This window comes from Canis lupus, chromosome 23 (genome assembly GCF_003254725.2).
Source record: "Canis lupus dingo isolate Sandy chromosome 23, ASM325472v2, whole genome shotgun sequence".
In the NCBI taxonomy this organism is placed as follows: Eukaryota; Metazoa; Chordata; class Mammalia; order Carnivora; family Canidae; genus Canis; species Canis lupus.
In genome coordinates this window covers 8,650,896-8,675,978 of record NC_064265.1, presented here as the reverse complement: position 1 = coordinate 8,675,978, position 25,083 = coordinate 8,650,896, and the positions used below count along the sequence as shown (strand labels likewise).

Below are 25,083 nucleotides of genomic sequence, written 5' to 3'. Positions count from 1 at the left end.
GTTCTTGTTTCTTATGGAATGCCTCCTACCGAACAGAAAATCTCTTAGTACTGATCCAAGTACTTGGAAGGACAGTAGCCTCTCATCTTCTCAGCTTCCTTCTTTCTGCATGGAATCTCTTCCCCTTAAACAAACTGGATTGAGGATGATCAGAACCCCAGGATTCTTAAGCTGTTGAATCTGGAATAGAGTCTCTATCCTATGAATAGAGGCTGGATTGAAAAAGAGAGCCCAATTTCTTGGCCATATTCACTAGGAATGTAGCTTCTTCAATTTAGAGTTGGAGATGCTAAGAAAAACTGGTGATCTACACCTCCTGTTAAGATACATATCCCTTGATTGGGGGCTGAGGGTAGAGGGAGCCCCATCTTCCTGATCATAGCTTCCTAGAGTAGGACTTCCATCAAACTGAGCTAGAAGGTGGGGAGAGAGAGGGAAGATCGTGGCTCAATTGCCATGGACTCCTGATACTATTACTGAATTCTGAAGATTTTTTGAATAAATGTTTCTTTATTTGCTGTATACCTTAGGACAATTTCTAGAGACTTTAAATGATGTTTTTAAAATATTTTTCAACACTTATGCTCATTTCTCTGGATATCATGTCCATGGAGCTCCTTATACTGCCATCTAGGAAGTGAAAATCTGCATATCTTTTTCATTAAATTCTGAACTTACTTATTTTAATGACACTTTAGATTATTATATTAATTTCATTTTTTCCTCAAGTAAATTCACCTAGTAGTTAATTTTTATGGCTACTGATTTTGTTTGTTTCCTCCTATATTTTGGAGGGTTAGTTTAAATTTCAACTTTAGTTAGAGGATCTGTCACTGTCTTTGCAGTCTAGGTTCTATGATATCTTTAATCAACCTTCTTAGGGCAACCATTGCAGAACCAAATCTTACACTGACAATTTGGGATTCTTGTCTAACAGTGACACAAAGTATATTTCAGATCCAGTGGGGACCTTTACCCAGATCCTATTTCTGAGGCTGTACCTCCGTCTGCTTCCTAGATATGCAGCTGTGTATAATTATAATTCTAAGCATTAGCCATAACTCATTTTGGCTTTCTTTCTTAAGTGCAAGAACTCAGCCCAGTCCACAGTTTCAAGCCTTGGACATAGCTGTGATTCTCTTCCTCACATGGGACACTTTTAGTCACCATTACCTGCTACATGCTTTATTTAAATTGTCACCATTTCATATTTCTGTTCTGTGTCTGGTCCGTAGCCATATTTACTTGTTTTGTGTGTGTGTGTGTGTGTGTGTGTGTTTGTAATATATCAATGCATGTATTCAAATGGGAGAATTGTTCTTAAATCATGACTTTACTGTGTCATAGTCACAGGAATACTCACACAGATTTTAGGATGAAACCCTCACCTAAGGCATGACTTCTCATGTCTGTCTTGAATATACCTGCAGGTCATCAGACAAAATTTATTTTTTATTTTTAAAAAGTAATATATTTTCATTTTTCTCATATCTTTTTCTATTTCACTAAGCCAACTTTCTGTACCCCAAAGAATAAAAAAAATTTCCAAATTAGTCTTCTATCATTTTTGTTCATCTATTTTTATATCAGTATATAAAATCATTATGGTTTTTATTTTTACTGTATTCTGGCATTATGTTATATTTTCAGGGATAACTAATTATACTAGTACCATTTATTAAGTAATTTATCATTTAGTCATTGAAGTGAAAGGATACAGTAAGTTTCACCTCTGAATTATTAGGTCAATTTTGTACCAAAACCGTATTGTTTGATTATATGACTTTTGAGTAAGCTTGGTTATCTGTTTCCTTTAGTAGTTTTCCCAGAATTATTTTATGTTGAGATTCTCCAGGAGCAGTTTTAAAAAGTAAAAAGAAAAAGAGTAATAATGTCACAATTCAAACTTGTTTTACCTCAAGTGAGAAGCCCAAGAAGCATATTAATTCTATTCTGGGCTTTTCAGTGTCAGGCCTTTGAATTCCATCGGGAGACCAAGAAGTCCACCAGCCCAGGAGCTCAAAGTGTGGAAATTGACGTGTTCTCTGAGGATGACATATGTTTGTCAAAACAAGATCCCCAAAAGGTAATTTTCCCAGGGTGTTCCAGAAGGAACATATAGCTTATCCATACACATTCTCCAAGATAGCCACTATGGCTATCAAGATTAAAGTATCAGGATAAATGCAGAGCAAAGTGCCAGAATCAGATCTTAAGCAAAGGCCAAGTTTTCTTAACCTCTCCACTATCACATTTGGGACATGATAATTCCATCTTGTGCTGGCTATTCTGTCTGTTGTAGGATATTTAGCAGCATCCATGGCATCTATCCACTAGATGTTGATAGTATCCCGCAATTGTGAAATAAAAAGTGTCCTTAGACATTGTCAACATGTCTCCTGAGGGCAAAATCAACAAGAACCACTAGTCTAGACCTATAATTCCAGGAATTGAGAGAGCTAAAAACTAGTCTCAGTAAATTAGCCTTCATTTCATCACCCAGCCTCCTTATTTGGAGTTAGGTAGTATATCAGAGGTATGATTTGTAGGGAGGAAAAGGTTGAGATACCATGTCTTTATATATCTCACCTTTTCTCAGCCAGGGGAGAACAGTTAGAGAATTCTCTCTTAAAGTCAGGCTAGCCAGAGAATTTTAAAAATCACCAAATGAGAGGGACACTTTCTAGATACACCTATACCTAGAATCCTTTGCCTAGCTAGCTTCATTCCTAAAAAGTCATACAATAAGGTATTAGGTGCTACCATGGCGAGAGACCGTCTTGGTAAATATTTCCCCTTTTCCTTTGTTCTGATGTGCAGAAGTCTGATACTGCCAGTGTGTTCTCAGAATGTAGCACCATTGATCCACAGGATCCCTTTGGGCGGGTAACTGAAATGGTTCTCAAAAAAGAACCAGAGCGATGTTTTCCCAAAGGTAAGTGGAAGTATTTCTGCATTCAGTTTACAGAATATTTGAATGAGATTCTGTTATTCTTTGAAGCTCTGTGATTTGATAGATTCCTTCTTTCTACTTCTATTGGAGGCAGAAGTAAGGAGAGGGCATCCGTAGATTCTTAGGGCTATTATCAGACCCAGGCAAAGGAGATTTCAGGAAATTCTTGATTTTAGGTGGGTTCAACTAACATAGTCTAACAACCAGGGTAGAAACTCTAGAAAACTTTCCTGGAAATCCCACTGGGCCAATATGTTTGCCCCCAGTACATCCACTGTCAGGATATAGTTGAGGTGATAGACCAAAGGAACATGACCATAAGTCTAGGGTTGAATGGAGACCTGCCAGACCCTAAACATATCCCCCAAGATTTTTCTCTGGAAGAAGAACAATACTGTAGTTAGGAGCTTTGGCTCTGGAGCCAGACTGCCTAATTTCAATTCTGGCCTCTTCATTTACTAGCTGTATGACTTGTTCAATTTACTTAGCCTCTCTGTGCCTCATTTATAAAATGGCTATGATAGTATCTACTGTAAAGGATTATTTTTGCTATTAAATGAGTGAATGTAGGGGATCCTTGGGTGGCGCAGCGGTTTGGCACCTGCCTTTGGCCCAGGGCGCGATCCTGGAGACCCGGGATCAAATCCCACGTTGGGCTCCCGGTGCATGGAGTCTGCTTCTCCCTCTGCCTATGTCTCTGCCTCTCTCTCTCTCTCTCTCTCTCTCTCTCTGTGTGTGTGTGTGACTATCATAAAAAAATTAAAAAAAAATAAATGAGTGAATGTAAATCACCTAGAAGAATATCTGGCACACAATAAGCAATCAATAAAGTGTGTATAGTGGTTCCTTCCTATCTGCCTTTATTATCTCCTATATTCATTATGGGAAATTTATTTGTGTCTGTTTCTCTTGTAAGGTCCTTAAAAATAAAGGCAGTGACTTAATCAATAACGTATCTCTAGTGTAAGAATGGAATCTTGCCCAGATTATGGGCTCAACAAATATAGGTAGATAGATGATAGATAGATAGATAGATGATAGATAGATAGATAGATAGATAGATAGATAGATAGATAGATAGATGATAGATAGATAGATTGATTGATTGATAGATAAATGAATGAGGGAATCTAAAATTAAAAATTTCTCCATAAGTTTGACATTAGACTTGTCTCAGAACAGACACTAAGAATGAGTTTCAAACTTATTCCAGATTGTTTAGCAGTCCCCAAACTGCCCATAGGGGTAGAGGTCAGGTTAGAGATAGATGACAGTTAGTTATCCTGACTTACATTTGGACTGTGCTTGAGGTGTGTACAGGATGTCAACAGTGAAGTTAGAGAAGAAAAGTTGGTTTCTAGAAGAAGGGAGGAATGGCATAAAAGAATAAAAGCCTTTTAGGAAGATTAACCTATTGATGTTCTGAACGATGGAGGAGGGCAGGGTCAGACTAAGGAGACCTCATAGTAGTTTAGGAAGATGATGAGGAAAGGAATGGAATGTTATAATCACCATGAAATTAACATCCATGGAACTTGGAGGATGGGTGGAGGAGACAAGGTGAGAAGGGTGATGTGATTCATGCTGAAGGCTGGTGTGTGTTGAGGTCAAATGCTCAGCTATGTATAAACACCTTGACAATTGATCAGATTCTTCCATGTGTGGTTTGAGTAGTTCACAGAGCCTGTTCCCATCCTTACCTCTTCCCTTCAGTCCTTAGGACACTGCTTACTGTTGCAAAAGAAATTGCTGCACAACAAACAGCCATGAAGCCTCAGTGGCACACAATAATAAACATGCCTCTACATGTCTCCACTCATCTAGGCTGGTTATTTCTGCTTATTTTGGCTGGCTTTATTCATATGAATGGTAATGACTGGGAGTCCACCAGTCTGGCCTGGGCTTAACTGGGTCCCTGGGCATAACTGGGCCCCATCTTCTGTACCACATGTCCATCCCCCTTCTCCTGAAACCAATGGGCTGGCCCAAATATTCCTTTCTTATGGAGATGGTGCCAGAGTAGAAACATGCAAGGCCTCTCAAGGCTAAAGCTCAGAATTGGTATGATTCCAACTGGTATGAATCACTGGTGTGATTCCAACTCTACTTGACTGGCCAAATCAAGTCACATGGTTGAGCCCAGATTCAAGGGGTGGGAATACAACTCTACCTCTTCAGTGGGAAGAATTGCAAAGCTAACGGACATGCACAGGGGAGGGGTAAAGAGTTAGGGTTATTAATGCAGCTCATTACAGACACTAAAGATAGTGCTACTGCCCATTCCTTGCAGGCCTGGGTCACTGCTTCCCATGCTGTTCCATGAACAAGAGAAAGTCCCCCTGGATCATTTGGTGGAACCTGCGGAAAACCTGCTACCAAATAGTGAAACACAGCTGGTTTGAGAGCTTTATTATCTTTGTGATTCTGCTGAGCAGTGGGGCACTGGTAAATTGTCACAGTCTTTGTGGGGACATTGTGGGCCAGGTGGCTGGGCTACATTCTGACATGGGGCTGTTAATGCGGGGAGACCAGGTGGAAGTGGGATCTCTGCTACTGGTCCCCCTTGAGGCAGGAGTTTGCACAACTTCTGGAGTCCTGCTCCAACTAGGAAGTCCCAACCCAAAGAAAATATACTTATAGGGAATCATGACTCAAATCAGTACTTTAAAGTGGCTCCTGGAGTCTAGCCCTTAATCCCATGCCTGTCTCTCATTCCTGAAGAATTTCTAGACATTTTCACTGTATCTTAAATGTTTCTTAATCTAGACAGCAATGTTCCTACCTCTCTTTTCTGGAAAACCATAATGCTGCTTTCCTAAAGGTAGAACATTAGAGGGAGAAGGCTACAGGGAGATTGGATTAGGATGTAATAAGTTGTCGGCATTTTCCATTTTCCATCAGTCATGGCCCCTTGAGAGAAGAGTCAAATAGATACTGCTTTATGCACGTAGCAGATCCTTCCAGGTCAAGGTGTAGTGTGTTCCAGTGAGGTTTGGAAATAACTCCAAATCCATGCCTCCATAGTCTATAGTCCTAAACTCCTTCCTTCTCTCTCCTCACCTTTTGGTCCTTGCCCTCTCTTAGCCTCCCCTACTTGAGTTATAGCTTTAGCTATAGCTATAACTATAACTAGCTATTAGTAGCTCTTATCATCTACATGTTTCTCTCTCATTCTCTCCCTCCCTCCTCTTGTATCTTATATTTTCCCTTAAAATGGCCATAATATAGAACTAAACTATTTGTTGCATAAGTAAATGGCACTTAGGTTCCCCTTTTTGATTTAGAGTCACAGAACATTTCATAGTAAGTTGCTAACAATTAGAAGGTACAAGGAAATGTCTTGCTTCTTCACCATTACCTTCCTGGTTAGTGCTTTACACCTGTGTGATCTCTAGGTGAAAGGAGATGAGCACACACTGGGGCCCACTAGAGCCTATGATCAGCACACATCTCCATTTATATACTTAATGCACTGTAAATTATTTCTCAAGCAAAAAAAAAAAGTAAATTTCTCTAAACCATTGCAGAGAACTCTCTTAATTAATTTTTATTGCTAATCCTTGGTCTAGGAGTCCCTGTAGTCTTCTAGTACTTACATTTTCACTGGCTATTTACTCTTATTCAAGTAATAGGATTCTTTTACTTATTCCACAAATGATAATAGGTGTCTACCAAACCATGGGCTAGTCAGTGGGAAAGCATGGTGTTGTCAGATGGTCAGGGACACGTGGTACCATCCTCCTTGGTCTCATATGGCTTCTGATGAGGCAAGTGTAGGTTGAGCAGAGCAAGACTGAACACACAATGTAGAGGGTTCTACGAGAAGGACTCAGGTCCTGTTTCACTTAACTTATTTGTAGACAAATGGGGACAAGAAAGATCTAGTCCCTTGCCACTGTATGTGGTATATGGATCAGCAGTCTAAATGCTTCTTAGAAATGCAGTCTTGGACCTGCCCTAGACCCACAGAACTTAAGTGCTTTGGGACTCTAATTAGAGTTTGGGAAGCTCTGGTCCAAGCAACTGGGTAATAACAGGAGCTTTCTGGACGAGGAAATGGTCTCATTATAATGTGGGAGGCTCCAAAGTTCAGTTGCCAATATTAGCCTAGTCTTCAGGTGAGCAAACTCAGATCTGCTGAGACAGCTTGTTGCTCAGCCTCCAAGATAAGAGAGGAAATGAGCTTCCAATACAATTTAGATTTGTCTCTCTTCAAGGCACACAGACAAGTCCCTAACTTCCAGGAGTGTGGAGTCTAGTAGGAAAGACAGATGTGGTTCAAGCAATTGTAGACCAGGGCCATATGATACAGTCAAAGAAGCAGTAGATGACATAGGGGCCATGCAGAACAGGCACCTAATTGTCTTGGTGGAAGAAGGAAATTTCCAAAGAAAATATCAACCAAACTGAGGAGGTGGAGTGTTTTCTCCAATCAAGAGCCCACTTGGGAGTTGGATGTTAGACTGTTTTATTCTTTTGCATTTATTTTCCCTAGGGCCATGAGGCTATAGGATTACCTTAGTACCCAACAGCAGGACCAATAGAAATTGGTCTTGCCTTCAGTGTTTGCCCAAATATCTTGACAGGTTCAGTACCAGGGACCCTTATATTCTTCTTTTTTCATTTTCAGTAACTCTGTAAAGGCCAAAGGACAGCTTCTACCCTAGTTATATAGACCCTAAAGAACCACATACACACTTAAGATGAGGGGAATGTTTGTATGTACAATGAAAAAGGGACTCTCCAGAAGATAGGATGTCTCACCTTCATGATCACATTCAACATATATTTAATATTCAAAGTAATCTACACTGGAAGCTCTAGCCCAGAGCTTCCTCAACTTTTGCATGTCCTGGTACACCAAAAATGGGCACATACATCGGGAGCACTGTGGTAAGGCTGTTTGTTGTAGATCATTGGCCTCAGGGTTGGCAGAATCTAGAGTGTGGACTAAGGTGTTTAGCATTAAGGTGTGATGAGCAATGGAGAGCCACTGAATAGAGCCAATAAGGTAACTAGGAGGATAAAAGAGATGGAATGTGCCACTAGGTGGTTCTGGAAAAGTTGGCAAGATATTGTTGGCAAGAGTGGAAAGGATCAGGAAGACAAGAAAATTGTGTGATCTGTTAGTAGGAAGATATCTTCGTATTTTAGAGGTCAATGATGAGAGCCTGGGGAGCTATTGTGGCAATAGAAGTCTAGAAATAGAATATTCTTTCTTCCAGTTTTACTTACTCAAGGAATTGATTCCACTGGGAAATTTCATTCTTAATACCTTTTGAGCAAAACCTTATCACCAAAAGAGATGTTAGTCTATTCAAATAAGGAAGAAAAACTGAAAAGTAAGGCAGCAAGTAATTCTAAGCAAATGTTCAACCTGGCCTATGGCTATGCTTTATCATTTCAGGTATTTGAAGATATTTACCTTGAGGAACGACCCAATATCCGAGATTTACTTAATTGTACTGACCATATTTTCACATACATTTTTATCCTGGAGATGGGTCTAAAATGGGTGGCCTTTGGATTTGGGAAGTATTTCACCAGTGTCTGGTGCTGGCTCGATTTCATCATTGTGATTGTAAGTTTACCATCTCTGTGTTCCATGCAGGCAGGGGTTGAGGTAGGGGAGGGGAAAATATCATAAGGGAGCTGCTTTTCCTGTGTGCCTTGTTTGAGTACCTCTCCAAAATTTTTTTTCTTCACAGTACTTGTAAGTAGTTGTCATTTATCCATCAGTATCCCTGCTTGTTCTGCACCTCATTCCTCACACTGCACGTCATATTCTCACTACCCTAATGCTTTCCATGATTGCATTCATCCACCACTTATATCTGATGTATACCTAGAATAACTTTGAGCATCCCACTCTTCTCCTTCCAACTTTCTATTTTCTCTTGAGATTTCTCAAAGCAGGTCAGCAGCCAATGGACTAGGCTGGTCTCCATCTTGATTGTCAAGCAACATAAGAGGAATATTCACATACATACTTTCATTTAATCCACACAACAGTGTTCTGAGTTAAGCAGAGTTACACGTCACATACCACATTACAAATAAGGAAACTTGGAGCTCAGATGGTCAGCAACTTGTTTCAAATAAAGCTGAGATTCACACCTTGGCCTGTGTGATGCTAAGGCTAATAAGAGTACATCACGTTTATTGAGTGCGCTCTCTGTGCCAGGAATTTTGCCATAGGCTTCATAAGCATTCTTTCTTTTAGTTATCACAACCACTCCATATGATAGGTACTATTATTTTTTCTCATATATACAGGGAGAAACTAAGTCACAGAGAGGTTAAGAAACATGTAAAGATTGACTAGCTAGAAGTGGTGGACATGAAACCCAAACTCAGTAAGCCTCACTGTGAAGCCCTGGATTTTAACATCTATATCCTTTGTACCAAGTGCTAATTAGTTAGACTTTGTCCCTGCTATTTAAAGAAGTAGACATGACAAATGCATAAGCATAAGCCATGTGGTCAATATACTGACTGGAGAACCATAATGTTGATGTTGTTGGTGGACACGAGGAGGCACGTGGTTCAGGCATTTTAGAAAGGTATCAGTGCCATGGGAGCTCCAACAGGAATAATAAAAAAGAATAAAAATATCCACATGTCTGTCAACTCTATCATTTTCCAGAGTGGAAATCACTTTGCACCTGTTATCTTATAGTATAGTGAAGAACCCATAACACAGTGGACAGATGATAGGTATATCCATTCTAGGGACCTGTGGTCCACTGACCTAAACTCAGAAAACTGATTCTAAAGTTAACTTGTCTGCTATCTTTCTGTGTATCCTTAGGTAAAGTACTTCCTTCTTTTGACAAGTCCACCTTAATAAAGAATTAGAGTGTTGGCTACAAATTGCCCAAATTAGAAGAGAGACACATGGAAGACATAAATCTAACAATAGCCATTTAAAATATCAAAACAGTAGTTCAACACCATACTGTCAAAAAAGGGCACCAGGTCCAGATGGTTTTACAGGCAAGTTTTACAAAACCTTCAAGGAGTAGTGCTATATACTGAATGTTTGCATCCCCTAAAATTCATATGTTGAAACCTAACCCCCAAAGTGTTCATATTTTGAGGTGGTACCTTTGGGAGGTGATTAGGTTATGAAGGCAGAGCCCTCGCGAATGGGACTAGCACTGTTATAAAAGAGACCCCACAGAGCTTCCTCACCCCTTCTGCCATGTGAAGACATAAGGAGAAGAAAACTGGCTATGAGCCAGGATGTGATCTCTCATCAGACATTGATTCTGCTAGCACCTTGATCTTGGACTACACAGCCTCTAGACTGTGAGAAATGAATTTCTGTTGTTTATAAGCAACCCAGGCTATGATATTCTGTTATAGCAGCCTGAAATAATCAGTTAACCCCAACCTTATTCGAATTGTTACAAAAATTTTTAAAAAGGAAGCTTACAAGCTTTATTTGATGAGACAAGTATAATTTTGATAACAAAATGAATGGAATAAAAATGAGTAGAATAAGAAAAGAAATAATCTTATAATTATATATCTTTATAAATCCCAGAGAAAGCACTTGATAAGTATGGTTCAGTATTACTGTTAGCGTTAGTATCATATAGACCAAGGTGTAAATCCCAATTCCACCTGAAACAAGTTGCTAATCCTCTGAGCTTCAGCTTTCCTTTTCTATTACATGGTACGTGATCTATAATAATACTTAAATCAGAACATTATTGTGCAGATTAAATAAGAGAATATATGTGAATAATACTTTAAAACATTTAAAAAAATTTTAGAGAGAGTGTGAGTGGGGACAGGAGGTGGGGCAGAAGGAGAGGGAGAGAGAGAGAAAATCCTAAGTATACTCTACACTTAGTGCAGAACCCGTCATGGGTCTTGATCTCACAACCCTGAGATCATGACCTGAGCCAAAGTCAAGAGTCAGATGATCAACCAACTGAGTCACCCAGCACCCCATGAATAGTCCTTTTATGTTGCTTGTTAATCAACATTATATAAAATGATCTTTATTATTTTGAAGTAGAAAAATATAAACGCAGCCACAAAAAATATACCTAAATTCACCTATATCAAAATGTAAAACTTTTGGTGTTTTATTTCACAGAATTGTAATTACAAAGACAGGCTAGAGCCTGGAGACAGTATTTGCCATATGCATAACAGAAAATTATTTTCTATAGTACATAAAAACTCTCTACAGATCTATAAGAAAAAGACAACTCAGTGTAAGAATGGGAGAAGGATGTAAACAGGTAATTCACATAAGGAATGCTAAGTTACTAATAAATATATGAAGAAATATACACTAGCCTTATTACCAGTTAGCATAGAAGTGCATATTAAAATGAGAGACTTTGTGTTATTCATCAGAATGTCAAAAATTTTTAAGTTGAGTAATCTCCAATATTGAGAAAGATGTAAGAAAATGGAATTCCTTTTTTTTTTTTTTTTTTTTTTTTTTTAGAAAATGGAATTCCTAATCACTGCTAACAACTTAATAGGTACAGTTATTTTAGGGAAAATCTTGCATTATTAAGTAAAATTAAAAGTGAACCCAATTTGTTATCCAGAAATACCACTTCTAATTATACATTTTTGGAAAACTTTTGTGTATGTATGCAGGAAAAATGCATACATCTGTCCAGTTTGTCGGACAGCAAAGAAATGGAAATAACCCAGATATTCACCAAGGGGGAATGGATCCATAAAATATGAATATTTCTATGCTGTAATATTTTATAACAGTTAAAAGGAACTAGCCACAAGAATGTGTATATCAGAATGGTGAATGTCAAAAGAGTAGAGAGTAATAAATGCAAGTTAGAAAAAAAAAAATAAAACCAGCAGAAAACTTCCCACCTTTAGAATACTGTATGTAGCGTGGGTAAGAATGTGGCTATTTTTATGTCTGCAAGCCTCATCAATGCTTCCCAGTTTGGTGGAACACAGATTGGGGATAAGGTTCCAGGTGAAAAGGTGTATAGTGTCCTTCTAGGGATGCTTCTTCCCCACCCAGGATAACAGTTATTTGGTAAAGCCAGAGGAACTGCTAAATTGCTCCATCCTTTTCCCTCTGGCTAGGAACAAGGTGGGAGTATTTGTGGAAAAGCTGCAGATCTAACTCTCCCAACAGACAATGTGATTACAAACAAGAGAACAAACAGAAAGCCTATTTTAGGAGACCTTTATAATTAAAAGCATTTTGAATTGATGGTGATTTTTTTTTTATTTTAAAATTTTGTTATCCTGCCATATTGACTCACTTAATCTCTCTCAATTTGGTAGTATTTTACTACTACAATGAATTGGTAGGGGAATGATGCTAGACAATAGTGGACTCTGATACCAGCATAGTCAGTCATATAATTCACTTCCTATCCTGCTGAGCTGCCCCTCTTCCAAGTTGAATCTCTGAAGGCTCTGCATGATCAGTACGAATGACTGGAATCTGCAAATAGTGGTCTTCAACTCAAACTCACTGTATTTGTTGAGTTTCAATTCAGAGTATTCCCCCAAAAAGGAGTCATATGAGGGAAGGGAAATATTAGCAAACAATTTATTATTTCGTTGTAACTTATTATATCATTAAAAACTCACAGAAAAGTTGCAAGAAATAGTGTAAAGAACCCCCTATACTCTTTCCACAGATTCACCAATTAATAACATTTCACCCCATCTGCTTTGTCATTTTCTCTCCGTTTTTCATTGGAGAAAACTGCTTAGGTTGCAGGCACTACATCCCTTTATCCCTAAACATTCTAGTGTGTATTTTCTAAGAAAAAAGATATTGTCTCACACAGTCACAGCACAATGGTCAAAGTTAGGAAATTTAACATGGCTGAATAGTAAAAATATCCATTTTCAGATTTTGTCAATTGTTTCAACAAGGTCCTTTATGATTAATTCTTTCTATCCATCCACCCTGGTCTTCCCTCACCCCCCCTTAATCCAGGATTCAGTTCAGAACCCCAAGTGACATATCATTGTCATACCCTTTGGTTTCCTTTAACTTACAACAATTTCTCAGCTTTTCTTTGTCTTTCATTAAACAGATAATGTAAATGCATTGTCCTCACCTTTATGGGCTGTAGCTTTGGCAATCTCGGAGAAAAATAGCTTCTTCATTGGCCCTCCCACTTCCAGCAGGGGCTGGTTTCTTTCTGTTTCTGAATAATCCACTGAAGTCACCCTGTGTCTGCCTCTCAGAATGAGGGCTACCAGCCCCCGACTGGCTTCTCTGGAAACCAAGTCAGGTACACTATCTGTGGCTTCTCTTCCCACCAGGTCTCTGTGACCAGTCTCATTGACTTAAAGAGCTTGAAGTCCTTTCGGACCCTACGAGCACTGAGGCCCTTGCGAGCATTGTCCCAGTTCCAAGGAATGAAGGTACATTCTTCAGGCAGATGGGAGGAAGGTCAGCTGTCAGGGAGAGGTGGAAAAGCCAATTGCTCTTCTTTGGCTGGGCTTCCTTTAAATTGCCAGTCTCTTCCTGGGCTCCTTCTCATCTAGTCCACTGCTTAGAATCTGAGAGATGGAGAAAAATTTAAGATATAGCATCCATTCTGTGGTAGCCAAGACGAGCTCTGGCTTCCCTTCCATACTAGGGCAGGTGTCCCATAAGTCTGTAACACTGTCATCAGAGGACACTTCTCAAGTGATCCTTAGTGACAATAGAAAGGATCCATTATGTATGTGAAGCTGAGAGCAGGGCTTGTCATAGGATGCATGGTTGGGGGGTTGGAGGTAGAAAGTAAAGACAGAGCTCTAAGAGGTCCAGTCTCACACATCAAGCCTATCCTGAGATCCAGAGCTTGGTGAATCCCATGCATCTGTTATATTTTTCTTCTGTTTTATTTTTTTAAGGTGGTAGTCAATGCTCTCATAGGTGCCATACCTGCCATTCTGAATGTTTTGCTTGTCTGCCTCATTTTCTGGCTGATATTTTGTATCCTGGGAGTAAACTTCTTTTCTGGAAAATTTGGAAGATGCATTAATAGAACAGATATAAACTCAGTTATAAATTACAGCACTATTGCGAATCAAAGTCAATGTGAAGGTGGAAATTTATCTTGGGTCAACCTTCCAGTCAACTTTGACAATGTGGGAATGGCTTACCTTGCCCTGCTGCAAGTGGTAAGTGCTGTTGGTATGTTTTTCACTCTGAGGAGAGAAACCTTTAAAGAAGCATAAATCATTTCTCAGTTTAATAAAAACACAGTGACTCCACTGAGATAGTAGAATCAAATCCCAATTCCTCATGTGGAAGCCAATGCCCTCTGGAATTGTTCCCCATTAAGCATCTCCAACTTTACTGTCTACTGATCCTCAACCCCCAAGCAATGCCCCTGTACATATCACTCTGTCCTGTATGGTGCCTTACTCTCCAGAGCTCCATCCAAAGAGGACTAGAGCCTCAGATGCTAAGCCACACCATTAGCAGCAGTTCTCTGATGGAAGTCAGTTCCCTGGTCAAAACAAAGTTGCCAGGTCTTAGGCATATGGTGCAAACATATGGCATCAGGAAAGTCTCAACAGGCTCTTCCCAGCAGTTATTACACAACTTCTCTAGAAATTTTAATGTAGAAATATCCTTTAAAAATTTTATCTTGTACAAAGAAGAAAAAACCCAAGACACCCATTTTTGAATTCCCTTCTAGTGTTCTTTTATCTAGATATTCTGTTCTGGACATTCAGTCCTATCTTATATATATCTGCCCAGTGAGCCTTGCTTGCTGTTGTATTGCACTTGTCTGTTGATAGCAAGTCTATAATTGTGTTCATGTTTCTCTACTTTTGTTACAGGCAACATTTAAGGGCTGGATGGATATTATGTATGCAGCTGTCGATTCCAGAGGGGTGAGCTTTTGTTGAGCCATGTTCTAGAATGCTATGGTCAAATTAGGGATATCATGACTGCACAGATAGTCTAGAACATCCCACATCATAGTTTCACCAGCCAGCATTCTTTGCCTTGTTTTCCTTGGGACAATGACTATAAAATAGGGATAACAGATGTTCTTATTCACCCTTTCATTAGTATTACATCCTATTTTGCTCCAAAATCCAGTCCTGTTTCTCCATAGTGACCAGGGAGAAACCTCTTCTGCAGGAGATGGAGCCAGAAGCAATAGAATTGTGGAATGCCTTTTATTTTCCTCTCTCACTTCTTTTCCAAATGGGTATCCAGGCAAAAACCAAATTTCAAAGGGTACAGCCCTGAACTCTGGGAAAACCTTATACCTGGACTAGGGTCTCTATAAGAGAGACCTCTCTAGGCTCAGAGACTAAATGGGTTTCTAGTGATTGCCAACTGTAAAATTCTAGTTAAGTAAAATGTTATCATGGATTCTGAGAGTTGGAGGAGTACTCAGCCATCTAGTCTATTTCTATTTCCCAGTCTGGAAAATTGAGAACTGGAAAGGAAGAGTGTTGCCCAAAACCATGGAGTAAGCAAATGGCTGAACCAAGAATAGAATCAGCATTGTTTATTATTATTATTATTATTATTATTATTATTATTATTATTATCAGCACACACATGTTGCTCTGTCTGAGAGTCTGCAGAGTTGATGCCTGGCCCATAGTAGGTATGTGAGCTAGTAGTGGCAGCGGAAGTGGTATAAGAAGTGGAGTTTTAAAATATATATATTTTTAAAAGATTTTATTTATTTATTCATGAGTGACAGAGACAGAGAGAGAGAGAGAGAGAGGCAGAGACATAGACAGAGGGAGAAGCAGGCTCTGTGCGGGGAACCCGATGTAGGACACGATCTCGGGACCCCAAGACCACAACCAGAGCGGAAGGCAGACGCTCAACTGCTGAGCTACCCAGGTGTCCCCCCCGCCTTTTTTTAAAATGTAGTTTCCATGCTCAGCGTGGAGCCCAGCATTGGGCTTGAACTCAGATTGAGACCTGAGCTGAGGTCAAGAGTTGGATGTTTAATTGACCAAGCCACCCATGCACACCAAGAAGTGTTATAGTAGTAGTAGTAGAGGCAATTTATAACAAAGACAGTATTTTAAAATATTAATGTGCTTTTTTTTTGTCTTCTGAATATATGACCTTCACCCTAGTTTACCTTAGGCATCCATGTGCCTTGAGGTGGAGATAGGAGATGGGGAGGAAATTTTATGCAGATGTATGCATGAAGAGATATGTGGCTTACATGTTCCCTGAGTGAATGACAGGTCAGTGGAGGTATGTGGAGGGATGCCCATCTTGATGCTGGTCCTGGGACATTATAGTTGGTGTGTATGTACTGGCTTCTAGCATAATGATGCCCTTGTCTGTGTAGTCACAGAGAATCTTGCTGGTCTCAAATATTGGTAAAACCATGGGCCTTTCTCCGCCCTCAGTTCATCCTGGCCTCAAACACTGACTCTGTGATGTCCTCTACATGGTCCCCTGACCCAGCAGTCTACTCCTAACTCTTGCCAAAAGCCCATCATGGCAGGCCTAGGCTATCAACTCCATGTCCAAGCCTCATGAAAACTGAAAAATTTGAGACTCTCTGTCCAATTATGCTACTCCATCTAGCCTCTTAAGTAATCCTGCCTGTGGAGTAATCCTGCCTGTGAAGAATTCGAGCTAGAATACCCTCTTTTGTACTCCCATGTTCCCTTCAGTTTACTGAATCCCTGTAAAATTGGGACTTGAATCCCAAGTCCCTTCTATAAACCCAAAGAGAGAGAATCAGGACACACATCTCACGGCTCTGATATTCTCTCTATTTTTCTGACAATTCCCTAGGTACAAGAAGGGTGAGCTTTTGTCCTTTCCTCTTCCTATCTGAACCTCCCTTTGTAGGACTGTTAGCCTACATAGTCTTATTTGAAATGTCAGATGCTGATAGTGATTCTTTCTTTCCATTGTATCGTTTCTGTACTAATGCCTACCCTTAGCACATAAAACCAACTGGGACTAAGGTCATGTACTCTTCAAGGCAAAGACAAAAATATTTTCAAATATTACCTTTATTACATTAGTCTATACGGTAGGTTTTGAAAAACAAATATAAAAACATTCAACAGGTGACAGAGCTAGCAACACTCATAGCTATATCTTTGAATGTGATCTGGAGAAAGAAAAGAAAAATTCTCCTGCCAGCTATGCCCAAATGGCATAAAGCCAATAACAGTGTGAAGAACTTGGATAAAAGGGATTTTGGATGCTTTTGGCCATACTTTGAGTTGGGGGAACTTGGTTAAAGTCCATTTTTGTGTCTGTTCTATAGCTTGATTATTCATTCATTTACTCATCTATCCATCCTTCCTTCCATCCATCCATCCATCCACCCATCCATCCATCTGTCCATCCATCCATCTGCCCATCCATCCATCCAAACATTCATTTAATATATATTGAGAATCTACATGTCACAAAGTATGCTAGGCTCTAGGAATTCAAGAGTGATGGGACACAAGCACAGACTAAATACAACAGTGGGCTCTGTATGAAGGATGTTGTCATTCATCAAGAGCTGGTAGTCAGTCACTTGTGCCTGAAGAGACTGTGACCCATCTCCAGAGGCCTCATCTCCAGTCTGGCTCCCTCAAGTTATGTCCATATAGACATCCTAGAAACCGTCTCAAAGGACACCTGTGATTATGCCATTCTCCTCTCTTACAACTCTTTCATGATTCTCCATTGCTTAGAAGAAAAGGCCTACCCCTCTTGTTACATGTCCTCCCCATTGCATGGTAACAGTCAAGCTCCTCTAGGGGAAACTGAAAGAGGGTCTCCCTGCAGGGGCCAGGGCTGTTTTCATGAGCCTGAGTAGTTAACACTACTGCTGAGAAATACTTTGGTCTTCTAGATAAATTATTAAGAGGGCTTATAATTTTCTCCAGTAATTGTTTTCTTTCCTTGTTTTAAAATCCCTAACAGAAAGAACAACAGCCAGGGTTTGAGGAAAGCCCATACAACTACCTTTTCTTCGTGGCTTTTATCATCTTTGGTTCATTCTTTACTCTGAATCTCTTTATTGGTGTTATAATTGACAACTTCAACCAACAGCAGAAAAAGATAAGTATGGGGGTGGGGGTTGTCCTGGTTTGGTATTTTCAACTTTCTTTTCCAAAGGGCTTTAATGGAACACAGTTCTGATCTGAATTACTGTGCAAGGGTTCAAACCTTTATCATCTGCATGGGAACAAGGCCACCTGGGGAAGATTCTTGAAGATTTGGCTGAAAAGAGACTGAGGATATCTGGGTTTTATTAAATCATCATTTTTACTTTCCATTCTACCCTCAAACAGAAGGCATTGTTAAACCTTAACAGAAAAACAAGTACCAGGATTAGTATTTATGACACTATAGTCAAATTTTAGTAACCTTTCAAGGGTACCTTGTTATTCAGGATAAAAAGAAAAACTCTCCTTTCCCAAAAAATTTGTGTCCTGGCTTATAGCTCACCAGTCTCAGCAGATTTATTGAACTTGGAAAGATGTTTGAGGAGAAGGCAGGCTTTTGGGGGGAGATTTTTTTCTTCATGCATTGTAATAAACAGATGTTTATTTTTTTCTGATTCTATAATTCATAAGGGATCCATAGTAAATGTGGAAAACGAAGAAAGATTTAAAAAAATTTTAATCACCCATAAGGTGACCACCAAATTATAACAATTTTAGATTAAAACTCATCATTTTGACATAATCTCTTCTAGCTACTTTCTCACTAAATATGTATGTATCCTTGTACATGGTTGAGATTACCTGATGATGATTTTGTTTCCCCTCCTCCCCATTAGTTATGAGCCCATGTGATAAAATCATCTTTGTTATAAGAATTTTCAGGACTAAATTGCTTCCTATATGATGGATAGATAATAATTTGTCTTAATCATTCCCTTCTTTTTTGAACATTTAGATCATTTTTAAATTTCTTGCTCTTCTAAAACAATCATGAACATTCTTAAAATTCTCTCTATATCTGTGATTATTTCCTCAGGATACATTTCTAGAATTTAAAGCATTACAGTAACCTTTCAGAAATGCTGTACTAGGTACTCTCCTTTTGCAAGATATAACTATGCCTATACACTATGTTCTCACCATTCTTATTTTTATAATTTTTATTATTTTTTCTAGCTTGAGGTAAAGTGTCATCACATTGTTTTATATTCATTTATTTGATCATTTGTGAGGTTATACTTTTTCACAGATCGATGGCTGTATTTCTCCCTTTGTCTCTTTTTTAAAATTGAAATTGTCATCTTTTTCTTATGTTTTTATGTATTAAGTCTAATTTGTGACTTGCTTCTTATATGTCTATAATGACATTTTTTTATTTATAGACCTTTAGTGGTTTTATTGCGTCAGATTCCTAATCTTGTCCTTTTTGACGTCTTCTCTTTCATGTAGGAACTGAATCCCAAAATTCTAAAATGGGGTAACTAAATATTCACCTTTGGTTTTCCTAATTGTCTTTATGGCTCTTTTAAATCTTTTTTGAACTCTTGCAGTCTATCCAAAATGTATCCTGGTGCCGATCAGCCTTCTTAACTGTCTGCTGGGAGACTCACTCATTGTCCTTCTGTAACTACATTGCTGCTATTATTTGGAAGTGCACTTTGTAGAGCCACCTCTGTAATATGCAGCTTGATTGCAATCAATCTCTGCAATTTGGATGTCAGGCCTTTGATTTTAGATGCAAGCTTATATTTGAAATCACTGTTTTGATCAGGCCATGGCATTTTGTTTTGTTTTGCTTTACTTTTTATTGCAGAAAATTTCCACCATGCATAAGAGTATACTAAAATGAACCTAAAAGACCAGTCACCCATCACGTTTATTGAATTAAGAACATCTTTATGGCATCTACACCCTTATCCAATCATGCCACCAGATTTTTTAATAGGGCAAATAATCTAACATTGTTTTACTCACAGATATTTCAAAACATATCTCTTTTTAAAGATAATCACAATTCCATTATCACATCTAAAAAGTTTAACATGAATTCTCTAAATATGTCAAATCCCAGTCAATGTTCAAATTTCCTTGAGTCTTTCATTTTCTTAAAATATTTATTCATTCTTTGATCGACTGATATTCTTTTTAAGTCAGGGTTAAAATCAGGTCCTCCCATTTGACAGATTCCTTGTTCTCTGAAGTGACAAGATATTCCAGGGCTAAGTGATACCACTCTTATGCCAGATCAAGAATCAGCCATTTCTCTAAGGAGTTTTGTTTTTCTGAGGATGGGGTGGGGAGGTGGTATTTCAGGATCACAACCCAGAATGCTCATTGTCATTGCTTCAAGGCTTTTTCAGTGGACAGAGCTATGTCAAATTTAGGACTTCAAGGAAATGTATGTGGAAATATGAATACTGGTCATTCAAGTTCAGAACTACAAGGTTTTCACTTAACTTCTTCTCTAATAATAATCTGTATCTCTTCTCTTCCACATTGAGAAAACTGATTCTCGCGGGCAAAGGAAATAATAGTATAAAAATTTTCTGTAATTAATCATTTTTGTTTTATCCCCCAACACACACATAGGACAGTCTCAGAATAATACTATTAATACAAACTATCATGATGAGTATAATTACTGAAGACACTTCTATCTGCCAGGCATCCTGAAGCAATCTTAACTTCTAGGGCTGCTTTTTTTTTTTCACAATTTTTTTTACTGTGGTACAATATACATAACATAAAATATACCACCTTAGCCATTTTTCGTGTACAGTTCCGTGATATTAAATACATCCATAATGTTGTGTAACCATTACCAACATCCATCCTCATAACTCTTTTCATCTTGTAAAACTGAAACTCTACACCTATTAGGCAATAATTTCCCATTCCCCTTTCCCTGGCCCTCAGCAGCCACCATTCTATTTCTTTTGCTATAAATTTGACTGTTCTAAGTACCTCATATAAGTGGAATCGTACAGTATTTGTCTTTTGTGATTGAGTTATATCACTTAGCATAATGTCCTCAAGGCTCATCCATGTTGTAGCATATTTCAGAATTTCCTTCCTTTTTAAGGCTGAATAATATTCCATTATATGTAATATACCACACTTTGCTCATACATTTATCTGTTGATGGACATTTGGGTTGATTCCACATTTTAGCTATTATGAAAAGCTGCTATGAACATAAGTATGCAAATATCTCTTTGAAACCCTGATATCCAGAGGTGGAATTGCTGGATCATATGGTAATAATATATTTTAATTTTTTTGAGGAATCACTGTACTCTTTTCCACAGAAGTTGCCATTTTACGTTCTACCAACAGTGTAATTCTAATTTCTCTTCATGTTGACCAATGTTTGCATTCTCTTTTTTTGATAGTAGCCATCCTAATGAGTATGGTGGTATATCACTGTGGTTTTTATTGGTATTTCCCTAATGACTATTGATGCTGAGTGTTTTTTCATGTGCTTGTTGGCTATTTGCATATCTTCTTTAGAGAGATGTCTACTGAAGTCCTTTGCCAATCAGATTGTTTATTTACTTATTTATTTAATTTGAGTATAACTGACACATATTACGTTACTTTCAAATATACACATAGTGATTTGGCAAGTTTATGTGTTATGCTATGCTCAGCACAAGTGTAGCTACCATCTGTCACTATACAACATTATTATAATATCACTGACTATATTCCTTATACTGTGCCTTTTGTTCCCTTGACTTGTTCATTCCATAACTGGAAGACTGTACCTCCCACTCCCCGGCAACCATTTAACATCCCCCACCTCCCTCCTCTCTGGCAATCATCTGTTGTTCTCTGTATTTAAAGATCTGGTTCTGCTTTTTGTTTTTTTTTTTTTTTTTTTTTTTTAATTTATTTATGATAGTCACACAGAGAGAGAGAGAGAGGCAGAGACACAGGCAGAGGGAGAAGCAGGCTCCATGCACCGGGAGCCTGATGTGGGATTCGATCCCGGGTCTCCAGGATCGCGCCCTGGGCCAAAGGCAGGCGCCAAACCGCTGCGCCACCCAGGGATCCCTGCTTTTTGTTTGTTTATTCATTTGTTTTTTAGATTCCACATATGAGTGAAATCATATGGTATTTTTTTTCTTATTTCTCTTAGCATAATACCATCTAGGTCCATCCATGTCACAAATTCAGTCTTTTTTATGGTTGCATAATGTTCCTCTGTGTGTACCATATCTTCTTTATTCATTCATCCATCAATGGACCCTTAGGTTTCTTTCATGTCTTGGCTATGATAAATAATGCTAACAATAAACATAGGGGTGCATATATTTTTTCAAATTAGTGTTTTCATTTTATTTGGATATGTACCAAGTAGTAGAATTATTGGATCATATGATTTCTATTTTTCATTTTTTGAGGAACCGCCATACTGTTTTCCACAGTGACTGAATCATTTTGCATTCTCAACAGTACATGAGGGTTTCTTTTGTTCTCTCTTGTGTTTTTGATTTTAGCCATTCTGACAGGTGTGAGGTGATATCTCATTTCAGTTTTGATTTGCAGTTCCCTGATGTTTAATGATGTTGAGCACTTTTTCATGTGTCTATTGCTCATCTGTATGTCTACTTTGGAAAAATGTTTATTCAGGTACTCTTCTCATTTTTTAACTGGATTGTTGAGTTGTATAAGTTCTTTATATATTTTGGATATTTATCCCTTATTGGATATATCATTTGCATATATCTTCTCCCATTTAGTAGGTTGCCTTTTTTGTTTTGTTGATCATTTCCTTCTCTATGCATAAGCTTTTTATTTTGACGTAGTCCTGATAACTTTTTTTTTTTTTTTTGCTTTTATTTCCCTTGCCTCAGGAGACATATCTGGAAAAATGTTGACAAAATTCAGCACTCATTCACGATAAAACTATTAACAAAGTGGGTTTAGAGGGAACATACCTCAACATAATAAGGCCATGTTTGAAAAAGTCAAAGCTAACATTATATTCAGTGGGAAAAAATTGAGAGCTTTTCCTCTAAGATCAAAAACAAGTCAAGGATATCCACTCTACACTTTTATTCAACACAGTACTGCAGGTCCTAACCACAGCAATCAGACAAGAAGAGAAATGAATCACCCATATTGTTGAAGAAGTTACACTGTCACCAATTGCATATGACATGATACTACACATATAAAATCCTAAAGACTCCACCAAAAAACTACTAGAAGTAATAAATGAGCAAAGGTACAGGAAACAAAATTAATACCCAGAAATTGGTAGCATTCCTATACACTAATAATGAAATAGCAGAAAGAGAAACTAAAAAATTAGCTCCTTTTACAATTGCACTTAAAAGAAGAAAATACCTAGGGATAAATTTAACCAAAGTGGCAAAAGACCTATAATCTGAAAACCATAAAACATTGATGAAGCAAGAATCTACAATGGGTCTCTTCAATAAATGGTGCTAGGAAAACTGGAAAACTACATGTAAAAGAATGAAACTGAACTACTTTCTAACAACACGTGAAAATAAACTCAAAATGGATTAAAGACCCTCACATTTATGTGAGACCCATTTTAATATTTTCATGAAGTCCAGTTTGTCTGTTTTTTTTGTTGTTGTTGTTGTTGTTATCTGTGCCTTTGGTGTCATATGCAAGAAATCATTGCCAGATATAGTGTTGTAAAGCTTTTGCCCTATGTTTTCTTCTAAGGATTTTGTTGTTTTAGATCTTAAATTTATGTCTTTAATTTATTTCGAGCTATTTTTGTGTATGGTGTTAAGTAAGAACTTAACTTTCTTCTTTTGCATGTGGGTATCCAGTTTCCCCAGCATCATTGTCAAAAAGACTGTCATAGGACTGTATATTTTTGGACCCTACTGATAGTGGTGCAAATTCAAATCCCACACTGTATCAAGGCAGGCCTGGATTCACAAACTGTCAGGGAAGACTGGGTTTTTACCCGTAGTCCAGACTAAGATAATTTCCTACTTGTCTTGCATTGCCTACTGACAGATTCTGTTTGCTTCTTCACCCTTTTATCGGCAGCACTTGACAAGTCTCAGATTCATGCAGGGACCTTGGCATAAGCCCACAGTCTTTTTCCCATTACTCTCTTGTAGTTATTAAAGCCCAAGATTCTAATTTTTACAGAGATTGAAGTATGCTCTTAGGCCAACAGTGGCTTCAGGCTAGTTTACTACTCTTTTTGATCACTATTGATTTTCAGACCCCAGAAATGTTCCTTACTTTTGCAAGTTACCTATACATTTTAAAAGAATTCTGTTCTAATTTACTCAGCATTTCTTGATATTTTAATTTCCAGAAATGAAAATTCTGGTTCATACTTCTATTCATTCTTGCTCAATGGTGAAAACATTTAAAGCTCTCTAGTTTTGTTTTGTTTTCCTGAGAATGGGTCTGGAAAATTTTATGAGATTTTATTAGTGATTATGCACTTATTCATTTATTTAGGAGAATTTTAATTGCCACTTGATGAGATTTTGTTTGTTTAAATTTTTGTTACTAGTATCTATTTTGCTTGCATTGTGATTTGAGGTAAGCAACCTGAAATATACTCAATTTTTGTAAAGATTTGGTGCATGTTTGGAAAAAGTATGTAATTTTGTTCATATTCTATAAAGATACACCTGATAAAAGTAACATTTTTTCCTATTCCTTAATTTAAATGTTGTTTCAGCCCTCCCGCAGAGTCCAGCCTCTTTTATTTCCAATTGGAATTTTAGGGATTGTGATAGAATGTAATATAACTTTGAAACTACTTCTGAAAACTCAGAACTTGTTTCTAAAAAAACTGTTAAAGATAATTAGCTCTCATTTTCTCTGTATACTTAGGTGGTGAAGACATTTTTATGACTGAAGAACAGAAGAAATACTATAATGCAATGAAAAAATTAGGATCCAAAAAACCTCAAAAGCCCATTCCAAGGCCTCTGGTGAGAGCAATTGATTCATTCTAAATACATAGATCCATTAAGTGGTCTTGAGCTCAGATGTCTGCAGTGCTGTTCTCCTTTAATTTTTTTTAAGTTTATAGGCATTATCTAAAAATTCAACAAAGACTCAGATACAGTGGTGTCCAGCTCAAGTCCTTAGGAAAATTGGACATTCAAATTCAATAATAAGAACTTGAGGACAGCCTAGGTGGCTCAATGGTTTAGTGCTGCCTTCAGCCCAGGGCGTGATCCTGGAGACGC

General features: G+C 38.1%; 1 protein-coding gene and 1 long non-coding RNA gene across 4 annotated transcripts in view; one reads left to right on the top strand and one right to left on the bottom strand.

The window, feature by feature from the left end:
- Positions 1–25,083, top strand: part of SCN11A (sodium voltage-gated channel alpha subunit 11) — a 92,149-nt gene that overhangs the window by 55,786 nt on the left and 11,280 nt on the right. For 2 of the 3 annotated variants that reach the window (XM_049099908.1, XM_049099907.1), the window contains 9 exons: positions 1,967–2,086; positions 2,821–2,935; positions 5,244–5,398; positions 8,361–8,534; positions 13,244–13,345; positions 13,823–14,092; positions 14,762–14,815; positions 17,847–17,988; positions 24,722–24,822. In XM_049099908.1, the coding sequence (XP_048955865.1) occupies positions 1,967–2,086; positions 2,821–2,935; positions 5,244–5,398; positions 8,361–8,534; positions 13,244–13,345; positions 13,823–14,092; positions 14,762–14,815; positions 17,847–17,988; positions 24,722–24,822 (1,233 nt within the window). Of the gene's footprint in view, positions 1–1,966; positions 2,087–2,820; positions 2,936–5,243; positions 5,399–8,360; positions 8,535–13,243; positions 13,346–13,822; positions 14,093–14,761; positions 14,816–17,846; positions 17,989–24,717; positions 24,823–25,083 lie in introns of all 3 variants that reach the window. The other variant, XM_025461256.3, reaches the window with a different exon arrangement.
- LOC112668747 (uncharacterized) overlaps positions 11,056–25,083 on the bottom strand; it is a 64,775-nt gene continuing 50,747 nt past the window's right edge. The window contains exons 3-5 of the long non-coding RNA XR_003141846.3: positions 14,075–14,133; positions 13,854–13,928; positions 11,056–13,483 (exon numbers count right to left, since the gene is read on the bottom strand). This is a non-coding gene — a long non-coding RNA (uncharacterized LOC112668747). The remainder of the gene's footprint in view (positions 13,484–13,853; positions 13,929–14,074; positions 14,134–25,083) is intronic.